This window comes from Ascaphus truei, chromosome 2 (genome assembly GCF_040206685.1).
Source record: "Ascaphus truei isolate aAscTru1 chromosome 2, aAscTru1.hap1, whole genome shotgun sequence".
Taxonomy (NCBI): Eukaryota; Metazoa; Chordata; class Amphibia; order Anura; family Ascaphidae; genus Ascaphus; species Ascaphus truei.
In genome coordinates, this window is record NC_134484.1 from 204,723,676 (window position 1) to 204,749,538 (window position 25,863).

The 25,863-nt window shown below is 40.8% G+C and overlaps 1 protein-coding gene across 5 annotated transcripts in view; it reads left to right on the forward strand.

Annotated features, from left to right (window-relative positions):
* Positions 1 to 25,863, forward strand: part of PIGN (phosphatidylinositol glycan anchor biosynthesis class N) — a 318,676-nt gene that overhangs the window by 122,674 nt on the left and 170,139 nt on the right. For all 5 annotated transcript variants that reach the window (XM_075585879.1, XM_075585877.1, XM_075585878.1 and 2 more), the window contains 2 exons: positions 8,922 to 9,104; positions 24,243 to 24,382. In XM_075585879.1, coding sequence (XP_075441994.1) covers positions 8,922 to 9,104; positions 24,243 to 24,382 — 323 coding nt within the window. The remainder of the gene's footprint in view (positions 1 to 8,921; positions 9,105 to 24,242; positions 24,383 to 25,863) is intronic.

Genomic DNA, 25,863 nt, shown 5'->3' on the forward strand with positions numbered 1-25,863 from the left:
CAATTGTTAAAATATCAAAGTTACACAATACATTGAATAAAAAATGCCTGATGTGGTGCATTCTCCCATAAGGTGGCAATACCTCCTACAATCACAGAGTGTAATGCCATTTACATATTTAAATGGCTGCACTTGGTTGGTGCCTTTAAAAAAAAAAAAAAAAAGTACTGACACCAATAAGTACTTTAAATAACTTTTTAAAGTTTGTAGACCTGGTGAGCTGAGACTTAGGAGGGGTTTCATTTCTTCTTCACAGCCCAAGCCCCCTCTCTTTCCAATTAGACTGTTCGATTCTTTACAAATTCTTTTGGTCAGCTATGGGATTGCACCTATGAACAAGGGTTAGAAAAACACAATCTTTTGATGAAGTAAAGTTTTAAAGAAATGTAATATGATCCGGAACTTGCTGAAAGATAGTTTCCCTCACACCTGAGGATATATACAATCTTGGTTTATTGTAGGGCCGAGCAGTATAGTCTCTATTAATTTAATAATATAATAGGAAATAATTAATTGTATATTCACGTCACATTTTTTTTTTGTTTAATTCTTTTAATATCAGCGTTGAGGAGTATAGATTTGCGGAGAGCTTAAAAATGTTTGTGATCTGAGGATTCTAAATTGTCATTTGCCAAGAATTTATTTCAACAGTGACAAAGTTTGGCTTATGCTGTGCAGTGCTTATCTATCTCCTCACAACCACAAATAAATTGCTCTGCACTGTACAGAAATTTAAAGAAAGCTGAACTTTATGGAATAATGTTATTCATTCTGCCTTGCTTTTCCACCAACAAAAAAAGGTTATATATTGGCGCTTAAATCTATTACTAAATGGTAAATAAGTGACTTATAATAAGTGCTTAAATAATAGTGAAAATTCAAACTCTTAAAGTGAATATGTGATATAGTGAATAAATAAATAAAATAAGGTGCAGATTCAACCCTTCATGTAGATTGCTTTTCCTCAATCCAAAAGTGTCAGGTATCCAGGATGTTTGTGGGGAGCACAAATATATAGGTGGAAAGAAAAACATATGCAAAATAGTGCAAATATGCCTTTCTAAAAACTGGATATTCTAAGTGAGTTCTTAGTAGAATCCAGGGAAATTTGTACTTACAAATTTCCCAAAGTACACATGTACATAAAGGTATCTTTTATCCCGAAACAGCAGCTTTCACAGAGATGTATATATATATATGTATGTATGTGTGTGTGTGTGTGTGTGTGTGTGTGTGTGTGTGTGTGTGTATGTATGTATGTATGTATGTATGTATATATATATATATATATATATATATATATATATATATATATATATATATATATATATATATATATATATATATATATATATATATATACTGGGACCTTATTGGAATTCAGCCCTTTGAAAAAGTCACCCTCTGGTGACGAAACGCGTCAGGGAATCCAATTTGCGCAATTACGTCATCACGATGCTGCGCATGTGCACGAGGCAGCTTTGGAGCGCACGATTGATCCGGCAGCCATTGAAGTGAAGGAGGCGATTTTTCTGACACACATGGACTGAATTCTCTCGGCGAATTACACCCCGGTCCTCCTGTGAATAATATCATCTCCATACAGCCCTGAGGGAGCCAAGAACTTTGGACATTACAGTACAGAACCGGATGGTGGTGAATTATTCACACAATGTTTTAATTGATTTATACTCTTGTGAGTGTTATTCTTCTCCCCCCCCCTCCCCTCCCTTCCTTTTTTATTATTAAATCAGCAGTATTATGCTATGGGGCGTGCGCTCTCTCTTCTTTTTCTTTTTTAGGTAATCTTGGATGTGGTTCATCCTTATTGAGAGCAGCCGAAGACCCCCCACAATAGCATCAATTATCCACATGTTTTATGGACTGATTTAAAAAGGACTGGTTGGACTCTTTTCCTTTACGTTTTTTGCACTTTTCACATAATTTATGTATATGTTGTGAAGTTTTGTGTGATACATTTTTATTAATAATTTATATGTTGTTTATAAGTAATCACACTTTGCATTTTTTACACTTAAGTTCACTATTTTATTAACACTTTAGTCACTATTTTAGTTTTTCACTACTAATACTGTGGCGCTACAATTTTTGTTTTTTTAATATATATATATATATATATATATATATATATATATATATATATACACACACACACACACACACTTATATATTTACAAATATAGATACATACATATACAGCAAGCTTGACCCTACCTGTCTTTCTAACTATCGACCTGTCTTCCTCCTGCTTTTTGCCTCTAAACTCCTTGAGCATCTTGTATTCTCTCGCTTGCTCCATTTTCTCAATACCTATTGTCATGGGAGAGGGGGTTTGGCCCGGTATTAAAGGGGTTACACCCCATTTGGCCACCCCCTGCTCTCACTTGTTTGATGAGGGGTTAACTGGAATGATGTCCAGTACTGTAGTTATGCCCCTGCTTCAGCACCAACTGTGTACCCCCCTGTAATTATGTATTGTTCCCATTCCAGTGTCTGCACCAACACATACACTGGGATCTATGCGGGAGGGAAAGGGTTCATGTTAATTCTGTGTTTATGGCCCGTTGTCCCTTTTCCCGCCTTTGCAGGCTCCATTTTGCAGTTTCTCCATAGGTCGCCATTGGGGCTCAACACAATCCTATGGAGATTCCGGCGATTTGGGCCCGTTTCCGTAGAAGACCTGCAGGTGGCGCTCGAGAGGAGGAGCGGCGGTTCCCCATTGAAAGTGAATGGAGTAATGCATTTCAATGGGGATTCCAGGAAGCCGACCTCCGGAGACGAGCTGGCAGCCTGCCAGACCACAAGAGCGGCAACATTGTCAAAAAAGAGCTTTGATCGCGCAATTGGCGTGGGAACTAGGGCCTCGGTCAAGTTCACAGCCAATTGGCGTGGGAACTTTTGTTCTAGGGCACCCAGAAGTAAAATTCATTTTGCCCCTGGATGTTAGGAACCCCCTCACTTGACCCCAACAGGGTCCGACAATTAATGGCAACGAGAAAGGGTCGCGCTGGCCAGGAGGGTCCTACCATTGACCGTAATGGCGGAGAAAGCAGCGTGGCTTTCAAACACTAAGTGTGAAACAGGGAGAACTGAAAACCCATAACTCTGGTTTCGTGGGGACCCGAGGGTTGGGATTTGGCAAGGATGTAGCCACTGCTCCGGCATGACTGCATGGCAATTTCCAGCCCTCTCCCCTCAACCGAACGGAGTAGGGTTAACTGTTAAAAATTGTGTGTGTCCCATTAACTTCAATGGTAGCGGAGGTCCCATTGAATCCTATGGAGGCGCCGGCCCATGCATTTCCATGGAGGCACCGGCCCTATTGATTTTAATGGAGGGAAGCCGCGTTGCTTTGTAACGGCTAAGTCAGATTGAGCAGAAACCTGGAACCCATAACTCCGGTTCTGTTCAACCTAGAGGGCTGAGATTCGGTCACCATGTAGTCCTAGTTCCGGCAGGATTGCATGGCAAATAGCGACCCTCTCGGGGCAACAGAACGGAGTCAGGGTAATGGTAAAATTTAGGTTTCTGCCATTGACTTGCATGGCAGAAAAAAGCCACTTTTGCAATGTGCTTTTAAACTGTATTTTTGTATCTCCGGTTCTGGGGGTCATGGAAGGCTGATATTTTGGCCACTATGGCAAGGGTCCTCTGGCATGAGGACCTGGCAAATTTCAGCCCGCTCAGACCCACAGAACGGATTATTTTAATATGTGTAGATAATAAAGAATGTATTGTATTTTGGTTTTGGGGTATAAGCCCAGGAAGGCTAGAGCCCATATGGTATGTTAATGCTCAGGGGGGGACAAGTGGTCCACAATAAACCCCCTGATCAAAGGCTCCCCCACCCTGCTTGTGTATGCTAGCACAAAAGAAAGCAGGACGTGGGTACTTGTGATAGCTGTTGTGTTTCATACCTTGGGACAAAAGTTTTCCTGTCCCAAGCAGACTGGGCGACGCCAGTCTTGTGGGAGGGGGACTAGGGAAATGAACCCCTAATTAGAATAATGCACACCCAGTGGGCAGGTATTACTTTGCCTCTCCAGTGAGGTGGCAAGGAGGGATTGGGTGCCGATAATTGTCATCCAATGTCTTGCACCTCCTGTTAGGGAATGGGGCTGTAACTCCATATAAACGAGTGTAGGCTCTGTGCCCAGTGTGTTTTCGTAATGTTTTCATTTGAACCTGTATTGCTGAATGAATTGCCAATCCTGTACCTGATTGCTTCATTGTCCAACCCTTAAGTAAGTGCTATTTCTTGTCTGTTATTTGTATCATCTTGTGTGTTCTCCTTCTTTAAGGAATAAACTATATTTATTATATCTAAGTCATGTTCAATTCAACCCAGATATTTGGTGTATATTATAACCTATCACAAGTTATCGTGACACCTATTCTCTCCTAGACCCTCTACAATCTGACGTCCGCACTGCTCACTGCACTGAAACAGCCCTCACTAAAATAACTAATGACCTCCATGCTGCCAAAGACAGATGTCATTACGCTCTGCTCATATTACTCGAATTCTCTGCGGCATTTGACACCGTGGACTACCCTCTTCTCCTTCACATTCTCCATACTCTTGTGTTCAGAACAAAGCTCAATCCTGGATCTCCTCTTACCTCTCCCATCGTACTTTCAGTGTCTTTTCTGTTAACACCTCCTCCTCCTCTATTGATCTCTCTGTGGGGGTACCCCAGGACTCTGTCCTGGGACCTCTTCTCTTTTTTCTGTACACACTTTCTCTAAGTGACCTAATCGCATCTCTTGGGTTTAAATATCACCTCTATGCTGATGACACACAAATTTACTTTTCAACCCCCGACCTTACACCTGCTGTACAAACCAAAGTTTCTGAATGTCTCTTTGCGATATCATCCTGGATGACCCTCCGCCGCCTTAAACTAAACATGGAAAAAACAGAGCTCCTCATACTTCCTCCCAAACCTGGCCCTACTACCTCCTTCCACATTACTGTTGGAAGTACTATCATTCACCCAGTAGCCCAAGCACGCTGCTGAGTGGTCACACTCGACTCCCCTTATTCTCCTTTCACATTCAAAACGTTTCTAAAACCTGTCGCTTTTTCCTCCGCAATATCACAAAGATACGCCCGTTCCTCTGTTGCTCGGCTGCTAAAACTCTGACTCAGGCCCTCATTCTCTCCCGTCTTGATTACTGTAACCTCCTGCTGTCTGGCATTCCTGCCTCTTACCTGTCTCCCCTATAATCTAGGTTATACCTTGACGTTTAGTATGCAGGCTTACGACGCTTTGGCGAAAGGATTAAACTAAATAACCAAGTTATTATTATTATTATTATAGAAGTATTTAAACTTTATAGTATTTACCATATATGTTTTGTCAATTGGACGGAGCATTGGGCACCCCTGTCTTTTGTTGTATATCTACTACAATCTATCCTAAATGCTGCTGTCAGAATTGCTCTACAGTGCCGACACAGTTTATTCTAATGCGGCTAGAGCCGCAAGCCGCGAGGTTTCCCGGCTTTCATGTTGAATCCCCTCGGCGTGCCGCGCGTCACCGATGCGCGGTCACGCTTCATCGGGAGCTTGCGAGCACGGCGTGCGTGCCCAGGGCTCCCCGAAGGGAGCCCTGGTGTCCTGAGAAGTGGAGGATGGCGGTGGGGGGCTCCGGGGGACCCTGTGGACCCGGAGAGGGGAGGGGGATGCCTCGACCGGAGGACCCATCCTCCGAGGCTCCGGCGCGCTTGCGAGACATCTCGGTGCGCGCCCGGTATCTGTCGCGGCCGTCACCGGGCAAATGTTAGAATAAACTCGGCCGCGACAGTACTCTTTCCTAAATCTGTCTCCGTGTCTCCCCTCCTGAAATCCATCTCCTGGCTTCCGATCAAATCCCGCATCTCACACTCAATTCTCCTCCTCACTTTTAAAGCTTTACACTCATCTGCCCCTCCTTACATCTCAGCCCTAATTTCTCGTTATGCACCATTCCGACTCTTGCGTTCTTCTCAAGGATGTCTTCTTTCTACCCCCTTTGTATCTAAAGCCCTTTCCCGCCTTAAACCTTTTTCACTGACTGCCCCGCACCTCTGGAATGCCCTTCCCCTCAATACCCGACTAGCACCCACTCTATCCACCTTTAAGATCCACCTTAAGACAGACTTGCTTAAAGAGGCATATGAATACCACTGTGGATAATACTGGACACGATACATAAAGCTTGGCCCCCTGCAGATGCACTTACCAGAATTCCCTCCTACTGTCTCTGTACGTTCTCCCTATCTACCAATTAGATTGTAAGCTCCTCTGAGCAGGGACTCCTCTTCCTTAAGGTTACTTCTATGTCCGAAGCACTTATTCTCATGACCTTCTATTTATATTATTTGTTATTTATATGATTACCATGTGTATTACTACTGTGAAGCGCTATATAAATAAAGACATACAATACATATACACAGAGTGCGTGTGTGTACCATATATATATATAGAAAATAGAAGAAAAAAGCGCCCAATCCTAGTGCATTACTGTGCAAAAAATTATTTAATTCCCAATAAAAGGCTCATAAAATGAACTCACAAACATAAAGGATAAAAAAGCATTGTATGAGTAATACTCATGCTCCAAAGGATCTGGAAGCGCTGCTGCTCTGCTACTCTGCTCCGTGACTCCACCGCATCCAGTACAGCCCTCGTGTATCTTTGCCAGCAGGAACTCAGGTCATCAGGCAGGCTCCTCACAGTATTCTTTCCCCGGGAACACACATCCAGATAGTTTAGGTTCCCACCAGGGACAATGTGTGCGGCGGAACGAACAGATGACGTCACGCCGTGCACGGAGATGGCAGGCAGGAGAATGTCAAGCAGAACTCATAAATCAACGCTGAAGGGATCCACAGCACACCTGGCCCTACACGTTTCAACAGCTCAACTGTTTTCCCCTGATGAAAACAGTTTAGCTGTTGAAACGCGTAGGGCCAGGTGTGCTGTGGATCCCTTCAGCGTTGATTTATGAGTTCTGCTTGACATTCTCCTGCCAGCCATCTCCGTGCACGGCGTGACGTCATCTGTACGTTCCGCCGCACACATTGTCCCCGGTGGGAACCTAAACTATCTGTAGGTGTGTTCCCGGGGAAAGAATACTGTGAGGAGCCTGATGACGTGAGTTCCTGCTGGCAGAGATACACAAGGGCTGTACTGGATGCGGTGGAGTCACGGAGCAGAGTAGCAGAGCAGCAGCGCTTCCAGATCTTTAGAGCATGAGTATTACTCATACAATGCTTTTTTATCCTTTATGTTTGTGAGTTCATTTTATGAGCCTTTTATTGGGAATTAAATAATTTTTTGCACCGTAATGCACTAGGATTGGGCGCTTTTTTCTTCTATTTTCTATGCAGGTGGAGAGGGAGGTCGTTGTGCCCTTTAAAGAAGCAGCCATTTTCCTGTCAGTGCTTTTCTGTTCCTAGTATTTTTTGGACTTCATTTGGACTCCAGAGAATTTTTGACAAAGTTTGTTATTGGGTCCACAGCACATCTTTTTATAACTATATATGCATTTGGTGAACGTATTGATTGCACAGTTAAATACTATTATTGTCATTTAGGTTTTTTATACATTTATATATTTTCTGATCATTTATTATTGTATTGGTATTATTGCTGTCACACTATACCCAAGCGCAGTCCTTTACTGCATATATATATATCTATATATATATATATATATCTATATCTATATCTAAAATAAAAAGATCACTTGTGAGCACATTCACATGTCTTAGGCAGGTCTGCAACCCTGCCTTTCACCATTATCCTCAGCATATAGTACTTCCACTGCAGCAAGGGATTCTGGGAAATGACATGCAAATGAGCACACAATGTGTCACCTTTTGTCTGAAAAACCATTGTTACATGGAGCCCATATAAGCTAATGCTCGCTGTTAACACAGCTTTAAAGCACAGCCAGAGAAACCACTCACAGACATGTTTCAACCTTAATGGGTATCATCAGTGTGAGGTTGGTTGTACTGTACTGCTGGCTTTGCATTTTCAAGACTGTAGGGTTTACCATCACGTTTTAAGTTATGCTGGGTGAAAAAGGCAACAAGAAACCTCCACCGTATATGCAATACAGAACGGTATCATCTATTCTTTTTTGATTATTAAATCTCGGCTAACACGGTACTGATACCTCTGCATATATATATATATATATATATTTTTTTTTATATATATATATATATATATATATATAATATATAATATATATATATATATATATATATATATATATATTTATATATTAGCACACACAATCCCAGCAAGCTCAAACGCCCACACCCACCTAATCTTGACTACGGTATATGTAATGTCACATAGAGTGCCACTGGGCTGTGGCAATTGAATATAACAAACGACAGGGGTGCCCAGTGCTACATCCAAACGACAAAACATACATGGTAATAATTACATGAAATAATGCTTCAGTACTAATAATAATAAAATATGTTTTTTTAGTTAGATATTTTGGTCAAAGCATCATAAGCTTGCACACCAAATCGTCAAGGTAAACTATAATAAGGGCAAGTCCTACACTACACTGCATACTGTTCCCTATACCTTTGTATGAGGGGGAAGAATCATAATAGATTCCTTACCTGCAGCAAGATAAGAAGATCCACCATTAAAAAGGGGGAGGTGACGTGAGCTCTGGGGGGGGTGCCACAACCTCCATACAACTGATTCCAGTCAGAAATAAATTAGCACACAATCCCAGCAAGCTCAAACGCCCACACCCACCTATATATATATATAGCTTTATATTAGATGAATTCAATTACTTATGAAACCTTTTAAACTAACATACTGTACTTTAAAGTTGTTTGTGTATGTTTTATGTTTTTCCTTTTCTTCATAGGTGGCCCTGTGCAGAACCCTGATTGACCTTGCTTTAGAAGGACTCTCCTATTATCATACATATGACCGATTATTCCTTGGTATAAGTGTTGTCCTGGGTTTTGCTGGTTGGATTTCTTATATCACTCTAATCATTGTGAAAATGCATACTAATCTCATCCACACTACCTTGAAATCTAATAAGGTAAGAAAAATAATATTGCCATTTGTAACTACAAATTAGATACTTATCAAGTGTTGCATAGAGGAATCAAAGAACGTCTGAGTTTCGGGACAAATGTGTTGGAAAAAAATATTAACATGTACTATTAACCCTTTTAATAGAAGTGGCTTACAACATTTGTTGCCTTGCTTTAAAGCACTGAAAGAGTTTAAAAAAATCAGTTATTTCTTAGCTAAAACGTGGCTCTTGTGTGGATTTGTTTTTTTATTTTGATTTTTATGACAGTATGAATAGTGTTTCCTTTCATCATATCCAAACTTCCTAGGATACAAATGTCTTCAATGTTAGAAACAATGTACAGTAATTGTGTCTGTAGGTACTAACAGACTTATTTTGTTTTCTTTCTAAAGCATACAGGGCAGTAAGGTGTCTAATGGGACCACTTAGTAAATATGGCCCACTGTGTATGTCTACTTTATTTAGCAAAGCGCGCTGGCCACTACCATGTGTGTACTGCCAGTGCAATTCAGTGAAGGAAGGGGATATTGCCATTATTAAAAGTGGAATAACCGAAAAGCACAACTCATAATCGGTTGAATAAAACACAATTGGTGCTTTTAACCAGTTGCTAACATTCTGCACTAAATTGAAAGCATCACAATGCAACTGTTGCTCATATGTCCTGCATAAAAAAGTTTACTTACAATAAATACAGTAGATAATTCATCTTTAATAGACAGGACAATGGGCCAAATTTCCCAAGCAATGCTATTCCATAAGACACATTCCGATGCCTGGAGGTATCCTTTGGATTTGTACATTTTGACAAATATCTTTAATACGCAGTACAGCTCATGCCAGTGAGAAGCCAGATGTTATGGTGTTATTCTGCAGTGTTCAAATCTGGTTGTTTTCTGTTGCAAAGATCATTACAGCAGTGAAACAGGACAGATGTAAGGCAGAAAACAGGGCTGTTTTTTTAAAGGGAAAACTTGCTTTCCTCCAGTCCCATGTGTACAGAAGACAGATTTCCCTGTTGTGCTTGTTTTACATCCGCTCAAATAATATGACATTCAAGTATTCAAAAATGCAAGTAACACTTGGACAGCTACATAATCACTCTAAAATGTATCGATTTAATATACTTGCATCAAATTTATAAAGCCAAGCAAGCACTTTTTAATATGCGTTTTGTGCACCTCTGTTAACCTGACTGACAGAAAAGTGCTGCTTCTCCTTTTCTAGGGTATCTTCTCTCCCCAAGCACAGCCATTTTCCGTTTGTAAAGACTATGAAGTGAATGCATTGGTCAAACATCAAACAGTAATTGGACAGTTGATGGCATTGTTCTTTATTTAATTGGAATACAAATCCAGAATTTCTATTTTCTTCTTTAAAGCAGCAATCCTGCCTTCCTATTCTTTTCTTTTTCAAATCTTGATTTTTTTTAGAGAGAACTGGAGCCATGTTATTTATAACTCCAGTGACCCCACAGTTCCCGAGTTAGTTTTAGTTGCCGTTCCCCCCCCCCCCCCCCTTCTCCCACTTAGGAGAATCAAAATTGCTGCCAAATCTCGAAGGACATTAGGAAACGGCAACATCACTGGGGTGCATGACGTTGCGGCTTCCTATTGGGTGAATGTTTCAATGTCCAGGAAGTAACACAGACAACTAAACAGGTAAATAGCCAAGGAACTAGAAGGCCCGAAGCAAAAAATAGTGAGGTTTAGCTCCAGAGGACCTTACATTCATTAGGATTGCAGCTTTAATTGGAGAGAGTGGATTCAATACAACTTGAACTGTTGCCCTATGCTTGCATGTACAAGCGATTTGTCAACACGTTATCTTTCATCCTAATAGAGGGACATCACACTTATACCCCTACGGGGTTGAATCTATTACCTCATTCCCGGATCCCATATGTCGGCACCCCTGATGATTACTATTATTATATATAATTGTAGTTTTCCTGGAGACAAATTCTCTGTAGTCCTGTGTATACTTTGTAACCCTGGTTTAGAACTTTCAGTTCTAATTCATTAATTGGACATGGGAGAGAGAGAAAATCTGATTTGAGCATATAAACAAAGGAGAAAAAACAAAAAGGTACAGTATACACATACTCTTAATACCTTCCCAAATTGTAATAACTGTGATCGTCAAAAAGTATTCAAAAATATGTATTTTTTTTCAAAATCCTTAATTGAGCATATCATTCCATACCTTAAAATACTAAATAAAACCATAAATACTACTGATACCGGTCCCTACATACTATATATAATACATTTCTATCCAAAAATCGACCTCAATATACCAATCCATTATAAATTTGGGATAATTATTCATATATATATATATATATATATATATATATATATATATATATATATATATGCAATACGATATCGGATGAGCAAATATCAGAGGCAGCACTCCACGAGGTAGTCAAAAAAGATTTGTATTTAGTGAGACATCATATTAGGATGTTTTTTCAAAAAAAAAAAAGCCCAATTGCAGGGTGAAACGCGTTAGAGGTGCAGGGGTATGCCTCCCCTCCTCTTTTTAACCATTTTTCAATAAAGGTTTTTGTATGCAGCACAGTCCGGCCTCAGAAACTTTCTTCCTGCATCGTGGTGCCCGCTGGTCTGCCTGTCCCCGTCGGTATAGGTACCTGTTTTACAAGGTTGTATTCACATTTATTTTGGTTTTTAAATCACTTCACTTTATTTTATTTAATTCCTATATGAGCGCAGTTTTTTGTTACTTCATTCAAGGAACATAAAATCGAACAAATGCCCACTCACAAAGGTACAGCAATGAAAAGCATGTATGAGATTGGCTCTCATGTGCCAGCAACACGGTCCTCACAGTCCGGCTCGAGGCAATGGCGTCATCACGTGACCCTCCTTCATGTAGCCGGAAACGGAACGACTCCCACTCAGTGTTCGACAAGAGAAGTCATCGATGGCGGATGAAGTCATCATCGATGACGAAACGCGTAGGGCGTGGTTAGATTGCCGCCGCCATTTGTCTATGAACGTTGCCGCTATTAGACGTGAGAAATAAGCTCCTGTGTGTCTCACACGGCCTCGACATCAATACAGAGGATTTCCAAAGCATTGGTTTCCGGGGGGACTTCTCCTGTCGAACACTGAGTGGGAGTCGTTCCGTTTCCCTTTCCGGCTACACGAAGGAGGGTCACGTGACGACGCCATTGCCTCGAGCCGGACTGTTGCTGGCACATGAGAGCCAATCTCATACATGCTTTTCATTGCTGTACCTTTGTGAGTGGGCATTGTTCGATTTTATGTTCCTTGAATACAATTTTTATTATGTTAATGCACTAGGTGTGCGCCTGTTTTTTCTTTCTTTTTTTACATATATATATATATAATCAAGAAAAACACTCACTCTACATTTGTCACGCCTGTATGCCCGCAGACCAAGCTAGACCCCAGTACTGAGGTGGGAACGGTATGGTACCACACACCCACATCAGTGGGAGCAAGCCCGGAGTGTGGTATAGCTTTGCTGGGCCTGTAGAAAGAGTTGTTAGTATATACTTGCAAATCTTGGGAGTGTCTGTGAGAATAGTCGTGTCCGTTAGCCAATGTTCAGGGGATCCAGAGAGTAGAGTCGTCAGTGAGCAAGCCAGGTCCTAGGAAGCCAGAGGTCAGCGAAGTCGTATGCGTTGCAGGGTTCAGGGGGTTACCTGAGAGCAGAGTAGTCCAGGGAGAGCAGGGGTCAAAGCCAGGGAAATCCAAAATAACACAGGAGCAGGTATTCACAGGAGCACAGCATAGGACAGGTAACACACAGGGAAACAGGAACTATGCAGAGCGAGGAAGAGGTGGACAGACAGGGATTATAAAGGGAGGTGCACCAATGGTAGATAGGGGAGGAGTAGAGAGAGAAGTGGGAGAAGCAAGAGATAGGTCAGGGAGAGAAGAGGAGGAGACAGAAGGGGCAGTCCTGGGAATGACCTGAACAGCTTGGGAGGCGGAGACAGGGAAATCCTGATAAGGAGAGTCTGTGCGCGCGGCCCCTGTAAGCACGGAGCAGGGAAAGGCAGCAGAAGGGGGACGGAGCCAAGCAGAGGGAAACGCGGGCGAGGACTGTGCCCGCGCGATGGCCAGTAAGGGGAGAGATGAGCATGCACGCACGTCCCCCATGGGCAGAGGTGGCACGCGCACCGGACGCGTCACAAGTCGCGCGGAATGCCGCGCTGCGGGCACCACAGGCGGAGGAGGCAACGGGACGGCTGGCACCACAGGGGAAGGTAAGGGAGCTACCGTGGGGGAGAGGGAGCAGGGAGGATTATGGCAGGGACAGTGGGAACGCGTGGGTACGCGAGACCTGTGGGGAACGCGACTGCGGCAAGGGGGAAGAGGTAGATGGTGAAGGAGAGGAGTGAGAAGGGGCAGGAAGGATAACGGGAGATGGGAGAGAGGGAGAGGAAGAGGAAGGAATCTCCGGAGTCATCACAACATTATTGCTTAACCTAATAATAGTAGTTCAGATATATAGTAAAAAATTGATTTAAGCCAGCAAAAGATCACGTCAGAGAATATTTATCACTCCCAAAGGAAGAAAGGGGCAGGCTGCTTAATTATCCATATTCTCCAAACATATCCATTTCTCTTTCACGAAAAGTATCAATAATGGTCTCTTTCAAAATATTATATTATATAATATACAATAATTAAGTTGTATATTCTCATATGCCATTGGGAAAATGATATCATAACAGTTGGGATTAATCATCATAACTGCTTCACCTGCATTTGTAAATATCCTGCCAATATTTTGTTAGTTATACTTGGCATTTTTCTGTTTTAATTATGTGATTGTCCCCAGGAGATACTCCAACACCAAACTGGCCTGTTCATCATTCACATCGGAACCTCATTATTGCACCAGCTTATTCTCCACTTCCTTGTACAGACATCTCTTTACATCAAATATCTTACTTATCTTGGTACCATGCAGTTAGTTTCTGCATGTGCTCCCTCTTTACACATATTTTCTCATAACTGTAAAGTGCGTGGCATGGATCCATTCATTTCAATTTTTTAGTGGGTTGCTCCTTGTTGTAAAAGTTCACAGCTCTTTTTTTTTACATATATTCACTGCTGGCGTTCAGCATGTCTTATTTTTAAATCATTAACATTCTGGGACTCGAGCTGGCGTGATTTCAGACCGATGCACGTTTCGCCTCGCTCTTAAATGGTGCTTCTTCCGGGTCACATAATTTGACCTATCTCCCACATGCTCTTAAATAAGTAGAAAACTGGGTTATATTCTAAGTTAGATATATAAGGTTGGAGCGGAAGCTTCGTTTATTTTTTTAGTATCTGATTTGACTTTCTTTTTTTGGTTGATCACCTTTGTCGATGCATGAGTATGAGATGTGTCAAGGCATAAATACTGTACATTGAATTGTGAAATAAAATTCAATCTACAATCCATTTTTTGATTATTAGAGACATTCTGGATGACTTGTGCAAACTCTTTGTTGGTTATATACAATACTAATGCAATTCTGGATCAGAGAAAATGCTTTGATGCATTGCATCATTTTTTGGAGAACAGTTGTGTCAAATACAAGAAAGTTTCGTACATCCGGAGTAGATTGTTAGAAGCCAGAAACTTACACCACCTTAAACTTGGTGTTTCTTTCGACACACACATCGCATAGACCTCTCTTGTATGCATGTAAGGGGTGAATGTATTAAGAAAATTGGTAAAATTCTGGGGCAAAGATACCTGCACTATATGCATCAAAGAAAAAATCCTATTAAATCAAATGGGATTATTTTCTTTGACACATATGGCATAGAAGTTTTGATTTACATCACGTTGGCCTTAATATATTAGTGGGAAATTCACTAAGCAAAGATGTGGGGGTATCGCAGCACGATCCGGTGCTCAAGTCAATGGCAGTAAATGGCAGGATATGTTGCATTGGTGCTTAGTAAATGACCACGTTATAGTTTTGGGCCTGCAGTAGTCTCATAACTTTGTCCGTGTTACCATGTAGAAACGGTAGCAGTAAGCAGTGTAGTGCAGTAGTAGTGCTAGGTCCTTTGCACTAACTCTATTCCTTGCAGCCCTACACCCTACCTTGGTTCGTCTATTCAAATCATATTTGTACAGTACATCCTCATCAATTGTGAAATATGAAAAAGAAATAAGATTTGTAGGGCCTCTGTGTATAATTGGTAGCAAGCCTGGAAAATTAAAGACATTTCACAATATTAATTAGGTTTTCATGGTAGAATCAAGGACATCCTTTTTTTCCCTTTATTTTGCATCAGCATTTACATTGTACCGACTTATTGCGTATAAGTTGTGTTTTCATAAAAATGTCTTTCCTTTTCACGGTGATAAAATGAGTACATTTAATGCTGCTTAAGTGTCGAGCAGCAGAGAAGTCCCACTGTAGGTTTTCCTAGGGCTGCAATTATCATGGTTTCCACATGTGTTTTATGCTGTGATACTCCTACGCAGCTTCTTTCTCTCTGTTTTTCCCAAAACAAAACACAAGCTTTGAGCTTCTGCTCTTGGAAATTATAGATTTCGTTTGTGTTTCGGATTTATTTCTGGAAGTAAAATAATATTTAATGACTCTTTTCTCCCTACATGAACGGCCACTGCTGTTCCTCCAAGAATAAGTGACAGTAGTGGCAAAAGCATTAAGATCATATTTGAATTTGTTTTGTGTGTCAAAATGTTAGTTCTAAAAAGTAGCATAAGCCTTCATAAACTCTGTGTATTATGTATTAAGGTCGTTATGTGACATACAGTACGATGCATTAGTCAATGTTTTAAATGATTTTCTATGCATTTTGAAATGCTTAATACATGACTGATACAATTTTAATTAAAACTAAATTGTGTTTATTTAATGTATAATTAGTATTCAGAAATATTAATTATAATTGTAATATTATTTATAATAGCCTTACTGTGGAAATAATAAATGTTGTTAAACTATGTAATATCAATTAAAACTAGGATCAACTCTACTGATATACTGTAGATAGATGAGAGTGAAAAAATGCAGTGTGTACGTAGGGCTGGGAAGTGCCATGAAACTTCCAACACAATCGAACTGCAAAAATAAAAATAGTTCAAAGCCCCATTAGAGCAAAAAAGGAAAAACTTACAATAAATGTAACAGTCAGACATCTGGCTACATAATAGCTAATAGAAAATATGGGGAATGACCCCCAAGGTATACCGAGGCTACTACCCAGGCTGTAATTGTACCAGTCCATAAATCAGGGAGAAAGAAACCACTCTTCTTAAAATAATGCTATAAGAGCTATCTAAGCTTCACAAGTATCCGGACTAATTCAGGGTGGTGGGCTAGGAAGTATACTCCGGTAGAAGTACAGAAAGGCACCTCCAGGGAGGTGCCTAAAGGTAAGTCAATGTATCCGGTGTCCGTCGGCCTCACCTCCACCCTGTGTCCAACGATGTCACAATTCAGCTGGTCAGTACTCACGGAGAATGTAGTGGTCTGCCTGTAGCAAATCACTCTGACGCGTTTCGTCCAATGGCGGACTTTATCAAAGAGTAATACAAGTTGATAAAGTCTGCCATTGGACTAAACGCTTCAGAGTGATTTGCTGCTGATGTTCACTGTTTGATATCCATAAAGTTTTTTACTTTTTCAATTCGTTGGCTGTTTGGAGGAGCTGTGACCGCTGTTACCTACATAATAGCTAACAATGGATAAATGATTATAAGTGCGCAGCTAATGTAAATAATGTGAAACAACACATATAAGTGATTAATATTAACCAAGGATATAGACCCTGATGCCAAAAATTGGACAACCAGTGAATAAAGAATATTAAATACAAAACCGTATTTAACAATTGAACAGATGTCTGCAACTGATACAAATAGAGTGGCTCACACTCTAAACACTAGGGAAACCGGAAACAAAAGAACAGCGCAAAAACGCACATAGTGAAGTAAATAAAAATAATTTTTATCATTAAAAAGGTAAGTAATCTGCGTACATCAGATAAGTAGGGTAAAAGCATGTACTGTGATAAACACAGAGGTTACCAATCGGCAAGTAGAGGTGATGGTAGTGAAGGATCGACACAGCTCATCAGATGGTAACTCCTCTCAGTCCTGGCACTGAAGACCCGTCTCTAAGAAGTAGCTGTACCACTACGAAACGCGTTTGACTATCATTCTAATACCGATCCGTTATAGCCTGTGATCCTGCTGTGTGAATTTCATACACTTTGACACCGGTTTCAAGCTCCGGGTGCACGACGTTCCGTGGAGGAGATTGCGCAATTACCTGTGACGTCATCAACTGGTGCCGTGTATGCCGTGCACACTAGATCTCTACCGGAGCCCTGCATTGTGTTGCAGTATCATCTAAGGACATTTCGAACTAGCCATCACGAGGCTGTGACCATACTATCACAAGGACTTCCATTCCTGACTGAGGAGAAGCCAGCCTAGAGACGGGTCTTCGGTGCCAGGACTGAGAGGAGTTACCATCTGATGAGCTGTGCACAAACAATATTAAAGTCCCCAGCGCTAAAGTCCAAGATACCGTGATCTTCAGATAGTCTCTGATATTAAAGATGGTAACTGGGCTCTGTTGAAAATGTTCCAGATGGGATGTGTCCTAGGAATGGACGGATGCACGTCTGAAATACAGATGAGAGGCACACCTGATTGCGCAGCGTTTTCTAGCAATCAGATCCCTATCTAAGACAGTGATGATTCCTACTCACATGATGAACGCCAATGTAGTCAGTGGAGAGAATCTGTGCTTGTTCCTCTTCTTTCAGCTCCTTTCACGACCCCACGTGCAGGCAGCTTTCTGGAGGAGACCTCAATCCACAATGGCGTCGGGGGTGGCTCCGTTGCGAAACCCCCACCGAGGGAAGGAATGGGCACAATATGGTGTAGTTTGAAACACTTTAATTAGCTAATTCACTAAAAAACACATTAAAATACACTCACATGGTGCAATACCGAATTGTATTGCTCAAATTGCCGTCCGCAGCTTGCAAATCCTGCCCGCAAGATACAGAGAATCCCTGCACGCAGACACGCTGGTGGTACTGAGCGTGTGACGTCACCGCTGCCGGGAACTCTCCTTGCAGAGGCTACGGTGGCTGGGTTGGCTCAAGTGACTAGACTCCTCCTCCCTACGCGTTTCGTGACACGTGGTCACTTCGTCAGGGGATAGTGGAGTCTGGTCAGTGATACCTTTTATATTATACCAAATGGAGAGAGCCTCCTACTTGGGGTGGAGCCTAGCTGTTGGAAAGTGGAGTATCAGCTTTAATATCAACAGCGTAATAGGAATTGGTACATTGGCTTAAATAAGCACATGTACCCACATAATATAAAGATAAGGACTCAAAAATCTTGATAATAATGGCAATACTCGTAATAGAAAATAAAAATATATAAATATATGTCCCAATCGCACTAGGGCAATAGTTAATTACCACAGGGCAAATGGCATGAATAAAAATGATCAGTAAAAAACTTTACATTACCTCACTGAACTTTACCACATCAATGAATAATATGATCAGTAATAACCTATGTACTGTCCCAATGGGAAGAACCCCCTGTCGGGGGCGGGACTTGGGCAATGGAATATAGATTATCAGCTCTGGGTTTAACAGCGCAATGGGGGTTGTTATCTTATTGTAAATTGGCGCATGTGTCTGACGTACGCAGATTACTTACCTTTTTAATAATAGCTAACAGCAAGGTTTCAAATCGCTATGATCCTTTCTCAAGCCATAATGGCGACTGTTACAAGTCACTCTCTTATAGCAAAACCAATTTCATATTCCTCTCACTTAAAATACGTCAGGAGTCTCTGCTTGTTGGCTTATTATAAAGCGGCCCAATTATGCCAAATCGTGCAATGGCACACCAACCCAGACTCCAAAAGATGGGTTGCATTAGAAAAAGAGATTTGCTCCCCGGTTGAACTAGGACATTTAATCTGGCTACCCAAAAAGGTGCGATTAAGCATTAAAATGCCGCTTTCCTCAATGGCTAACTCAATCTCGGTGTGGGAGAGCACTAGGCTTAAATGCAATTTGACCCATAAAGCATCAGGCATGACCCCACTATGGGGGAACCCATTGTTTGCTCCTGGATTGAACAGTGCAGACTTTACAATTTGGAAAGCTAATCATATTAATAGATTAGTAGACCTGGAGGGCAGAAGAGGCATCCAAACATTTGATATCCTTAAATCTAACAACAATATCCCCAATGCTGAATTCTTTAGGTACCTTCAGGTCAGAGCATTTTACCAAGCTCAACAACCTAGAAACCAATTAACGAACTTTGAAAAGCTCTGCCGAACAGGGACAAACTCAGTTGGACCCACATCGCAGCTGTACAAAAAGTGACTGGTTCTGACGCGACCGTAACTGAAAAATTAGGCTACATGACCAAATGGGAGACAGACTTAGGAGAGGTATTAGACGTAGAGGACTGGACGAAAATCACCACGGCAGTCTCCAATAGTTCCATGTGTACGACCCTAAGGGAGAACGCATATAAAGTTATGATGAGATGGTACCACACCCCCACAAAATTGGCTGAATTCCTGCCCAGTTACTCCCCATTGTGCCCTAGACAATGTGGACAACAAGCAGACTTGTTACACATGCTGTGGTCTTGCCCCAAGCTAGCTAACGTCTGGGACTCAATCCAAAATTGGCTGAGCAGAATCCTAGGCATAAATATCCCTCTAGACCCGTGGCAGTTTCTCCTTAACAGACCGCACCCGGGCCTCTCCAGAAAAACAAACAAATTAATATCGCACTTTGCGATGGCGGTAAGAGGAGAGATCGCAGCACGTTGGAAACAAAATGAGATTCCATCAATTACTGCAATTTGGAATAGAATTTGGACAGTCTGCCAGATGGAGAAATTGACGAGTATGGTCAACGATACTGGCACAAATTATCTAAAAGTCTGGACGCCGTGGTTGGCTCAGACAGATATACCAGGGGTAGAAAGGTCCACGATATGGCAATGATTAGGATAGATGCGTTCTCCGCTGGGCAGTAGTATAAACATAGACGTACAGGACAAATCTGAGTCACTCGGGTTGAGCCAGTCAGAGGGCTGTCGGGGCCGCCGCCGCCGCCGCCGTCGGGGTGAAATCTGCCCCCCCCCCAAAGAGCGATGAGCCGGAAGATGCAGAGCTGTCGGTGAAACCACGGTAGAAGTGGAACTCAGGAACTGTATTACACTACAAGCAGAAGTGGTTGCTATCAATTATCTGCTTTATATGTGCTGTTGTTTGTGTTTTTACGTGAGTACGTGTTGTCCGTGGATTGGCCATACAATTGCTTATACTAATTCCATACTATTTTTATTCTGATTAATTAAAAGGTTTTATTAGTTGTATTCATATTCATCACATTTTGTGTGCATTCTACAGGGAATCTGTTCTTTCTTTTGCTCACCATATTATTATTGTCCCTATTGCACCTTAATATATTAATATCGACTGTATTATTGATAGGTTTATGCGAGATTAATGTTCCCTTCCCCTTTATCCCTTTATTTTGATATGCAATATATTAAAACAGTGAGGCAATAACAAATTCTACGAGTTTTGTGGCGTACCTCATGCCAATTCATCAGGGAAACAAAGATAGGAGGAATGAACCTGCAAGGAGGGTTCCATAAAGACCCTGGACAAGATAATAAAGCAGGAGAGACCATATTAACCCTTGAATGAAGTAGGGGTCCGGGAATCCGTGGGAAAGACTGAGACTGCTGAAGGAGTAATGCAATTGATCCACAGTTTAAAGGGGCAGACTGAAGACCGGGGATATCCGATAGCCCCAGAGTATATGGCACCGCCAGCAACCGCGCAACAGAATGAACCCGCAGTGACAAAGTCCCTGTCATATGACGAAGTCCGATCCTGAAATAACACAGGAAATCTTCAACAGTCTTAGCGAATATAATTTACTCACAGACCCATGATTGCATCCAGCATCCAGGCGTGCTTCCTTCTTGTTTTGAGGTAACAAAATATAAAAGATGAAAAAGGAGCACAGCAAAAAAAAAAGAGAACTGGAGGCAAAAAAATGGAAAAATAACAAAGTTTTATTGAGGCATACAAGCCTAAGAAAAAATTAAAACAGAAACCTCTTAACGCGTTTCCTGCCGTAGTGGCGCTTTATCAAAGAGTGATTCCTTGAGTCAAAAGGTGTCTAAATAAAACTTTGTTGTTTTTCCATTTTTTTGTCTCCAGATCTCTCTATTTTTTGCTGTGCTCCTTTTTCATCTTTTCTACTTTGTCATCAGGGAAACATGCTTCTGGTTACCATGGTGGACAGGCAGAGGGATATTGTTACATGTTTTTAAACTACCTATTTTTTGTACACTACGTGCAATACTTACCCCCTTTATTCTGCCAATATATATTTTTAATAACTACTTACATGTGGTTGTGGCAAACGGCTCCCTTTATGTAGCGCCACTGATTGCCCAGGCTCTTCTCGACACAGTCTTCTAGGGTTTCAATTGTATAAAAAAAAGGGGGGACAAACACGTGTATACAAGGGGCACTCAGACCTCAACCTTCAACGGTTTACTTCTTCATTAGTGATACTAAACATTTAAAACACCGTCACTTTAAGAACAAAAGTAATCATAAAAGGATACATCTACTGTTTCCAACTTTAAATAACATACAGAGATAACATTGAGTCCTTAACTGTCAGATGGGGACAGCGTCCCAATAGATCCTCAGTTGCTGCAACATGTGGGGGGGGGGGCTGTCTACCCCGAACTGGATCCTGGGGAGCAGTTTCCTCCCTGCCTCCAAGCTCTAAGAGAGACTGAAGCAGCCAAAGTAACTGCACTATATTCCTGTTCATCACTTAGGAGAGCAGGTGAGGGAAACCAGAACCCTTGTATAGTCTGGTATGGATTTCCTATCCACCAGCCTTAGTGACTGTGAATCTGTGGGGCGGATCACATATATATATATAATTTAATAAATGTTTTACCAGAAAGTAATACTGTACATTAAGAGTTATCTCTCATTTTCAAGTATATCCTGGGCACAGAGTTATGATAATACATTGCTCCATTAATTGAATTGTGGTAATACATTCAATTTACAGACATTTCATGGACAGTTAGAGAGAATATAATTATGGGCGTATGTTACCGTTACAGACAAGGTTAAAATTGTCTTAGAAGAGGTACAATAGGCTGCAATGTGTTGTTAGAAGAGTCCTTGCCCAAAGAAGCTTACAATCTATAAGGAAGGGTAAGTTGAAACATAGGGTACAGGGGATGAGAAGGTTGGTATCTTTCCGATTGTAACAGAGCAGCTGTATCATTAACAAACATCAGCGAACAACAGCAAATGTCTAACACCCTTTGGGTGTTGCCAAAGGCTGTCCGCCTTTAGGGTGACGCAGATGTACGCTGAAGGGATTCTCAATGAATTCAGCTGCACTCAACGTCCTTAGTTCAGGACAGGAAACATTCCAGAGGGTGGGGGTGACAAAACACCTAGAAAGCAATCCCAGATGTTAACCCTTAGCACACTGTTTCTGTGCAGAGCCGCGCAGCTCTTGGGGAACCCTTTCAGACGTATGCATTTGGGATGATGCAGATGTAGTTTGAAGGGGTTTTTAATGAATTCCATAAACTGCTTAATTGGAGGTACATACTATAATTTGGGTGAGAATGCTGTAGTAAATAATATGCACCATTGAGGATGTAGTTGGAAACCGCTCTGACAAAAATCACAGTGGCATCCATCTTCAGTGTGTATTACAAGTGTTTTTTTAAAAATGTGTACTGTAACTACATAAATATGCAATGTGTATGTGGCAGATGTTATCGCATAACACATTACCGCTGGCACGAGTTTGAACATTTTATTATGCGATTTGCAGTGCAAACCAATGGTGTGATACCGTGCCATGTCACATGATATTGCAAACTAACTACGCAATATTCGCTCATTACCATGCAGTAATACTGTAAGTACAATGAACAGGATCGGAAATAAAGTTAATGTAATCGAAATACTATATTTTCTACATTTCTTACTTTACTTACTATCAGATTGATCTTTTTTTTTTTTTGTAGCAGTCAATTTTCCTTACATAGTTAAATATTTTATGCAACATTTGGATTGTATTACATCCTAAAATTAATTAAACGAATGAAATAAATATGTTGCATTACCTTGGGGGGGTCGCTGTCTCAGGATCATTTGCTTCAGCTTAAAAAAGGAGAATTCCCAAGACTGAAACACAAATTACATTAATTCTTCATTTATTCAGATTGTCGGAGTGGTAGAACTGGAAGTTTACAGATAACAAGTGACTACTTGCTGCAATATGTTATGTTAAGATTCTAATGCACGTAAATAATGACTTTGCTCTTCAAGTAACGGAATTATGTAATAAATTACTTCTGTCATAATGTGCATTCCTTTCGTCCAAGAATTTCTTTTGTGCAAGCATGAAGCATTCGACTGGTTCTGCGCTTTTTGTAAATGCCAAGTTCAAAGTACACTTTAAAAAAGAAAATCACGTTAAGTACTAATTTAAAATTCAAAGAGCATTTGCTAATGGATTACTTTCATTTGCTTTTATTTATGACTCATGAGCGTAGTTTATGGAGCAGTGTACACGCATGCCAGAAAATGCAAATTTGATAGGGGTTTGCTCCGTTTCTGATAGAAATGCTACTTTGCATCGTTTCCACTTTGCTTTGACACTGCAAGAATATACCATGGTCTCTAGTGCATTTTAATGGTAGATTGGCTGCGTATTAATTTTGTTTCTTAAAATAATGGCCGCTGTGTATAACAGGCCTGCACAACTCCAGTCCTCGAGGGCCGCAAACAGGCCAGATTTTTAGGATATCCGTACCTCAGCACAGCTGGCTCAGTATGACTGAGCCGCTAATTGAACCAGCTGTGCTGAAGTAGGGATATTCTGAAAACCTGCCCTGTTTGCGGCCCTCGAGGACTGGAGTTGTGCAGGCCTGGTGTACAATATAAATATGGGGTCCCTGCAAGATGTATAAAACATATATAAAGTGTTAAGCTCTTTATTAAATATTTCTCATGCATTTATATTGCAGGTAGCATCATCTCTGGCAACATATGGATTCAGCGCTCTTGGACTTTCTACAGCCTTCTTCCTGTTGATTCAGTCATGCCCCTGGACTTACTACATTTACTGCTTGTTACCCATTCCTGTGTGGTATGCAGTTTCAAAAGAGTAGGTTGAGATGCCAATGGTTTGTTTCGCAAAGTAACATCTGTCTATTTTACTTTTCAGCTCAGTATAGTACATTTTCAGTAACATAAAATGCTTCTGAGCTGCAGAGTAGACACATTCCAAAATGAAGAAATCCTCAGTTCTGTAACCTTTGTTGTGTGTGTGGTGCCTGACTTTTAAAGGCTAAAACGGTATCTCATGTGCTTCCGGAATGGTTTTGCATAGACGAGGCAGGGGGAGATGAATTTGCGTTGAACTAACAGTCCATATTACCGGTAACAACCCATTCCCCTGCAGGTTTCTATACGGCTTTAGTTGTATCTGGAATTTATTACTCAGCGTAAGAATATCTGATGATACAGTGTGTTTTAATGTAAGACAAATCTCCAAATTGGTATTAGAGACCCAATGTAGACTTATCAGAGTTTACCACTGATCCATACATATAACAGCAATATTTAAACTTATGTCTATAGAAACTGCTAGTTTAGGAAACCGATGAAAATGATGTAATATGTGTAATTGCGAAATTACCAAGACTGCAACAAAAGTAAAAAAAAGTCAATCAAATTAGGATACAACAACACTGAGAGGATCCCAGTGAAAAGCACATGTAGTTCTATCATTTCTTATAACATTTGTTACAAAAACAGATAGTCTATTGGCCACCCCCAGGATGACCTGGTATGAACATTTTTGTTCATAAGGATAAAGCAGATGTACAGTATTGCACTCATTCTTTGGCTACGTACATAGCTGCTAGAGCTCACTAGAAGGTTTTTTTTTAGTGCCAATGAATAGTATGGCTCAGAAGCTAAACCAATGGGTTAGTAAAAGAGACTGACAGTCAATACTTCATTATATATTCTCTATATATAATAATTCCGCTTCTGGTTCAGCACACAAAATACTGTCTGAAGTTATTACTTACATATAGCTCACACACGCCTCAGATCTCTGTTTCAAACCTCCTCCTGGGTTCACCTGCTCTCCTCACTAGTCTCCTCCTCCTACACGTTTCACCAATAACATTTCTCTTCCTTAGAGATTCTATCCTCTTCACTCAATAATCCTTTATTATAGTCTCAATCTGATTTAGTCCAATCAACTTCATGATCTCCATGCTAGAAAAAATACACTGTCCTGCATCTATAACATGCTGCGATACATGTGTTTTTGTTATGTGTATTTGTTTGAATGTTTTATATATATATATATATATATATATATATATATCAAACAACAGGGAGATAAGCTGCGCCTCTAAGGAACATATACAATAAAATATATGTGCTATAACGATATGATGTAAATGTCTTAATTACATAAGCAATACATATATACACATATAATAATAATGTGGACCTATAATGATATCAGGCCCACAAAAACATGAACAATAAAATATTATAATATAAAAAGCAAAAAAGGATAAACCAGTCCTCGAATAGTCCAATGAAAAGTATAGGTGCTGGTATGCA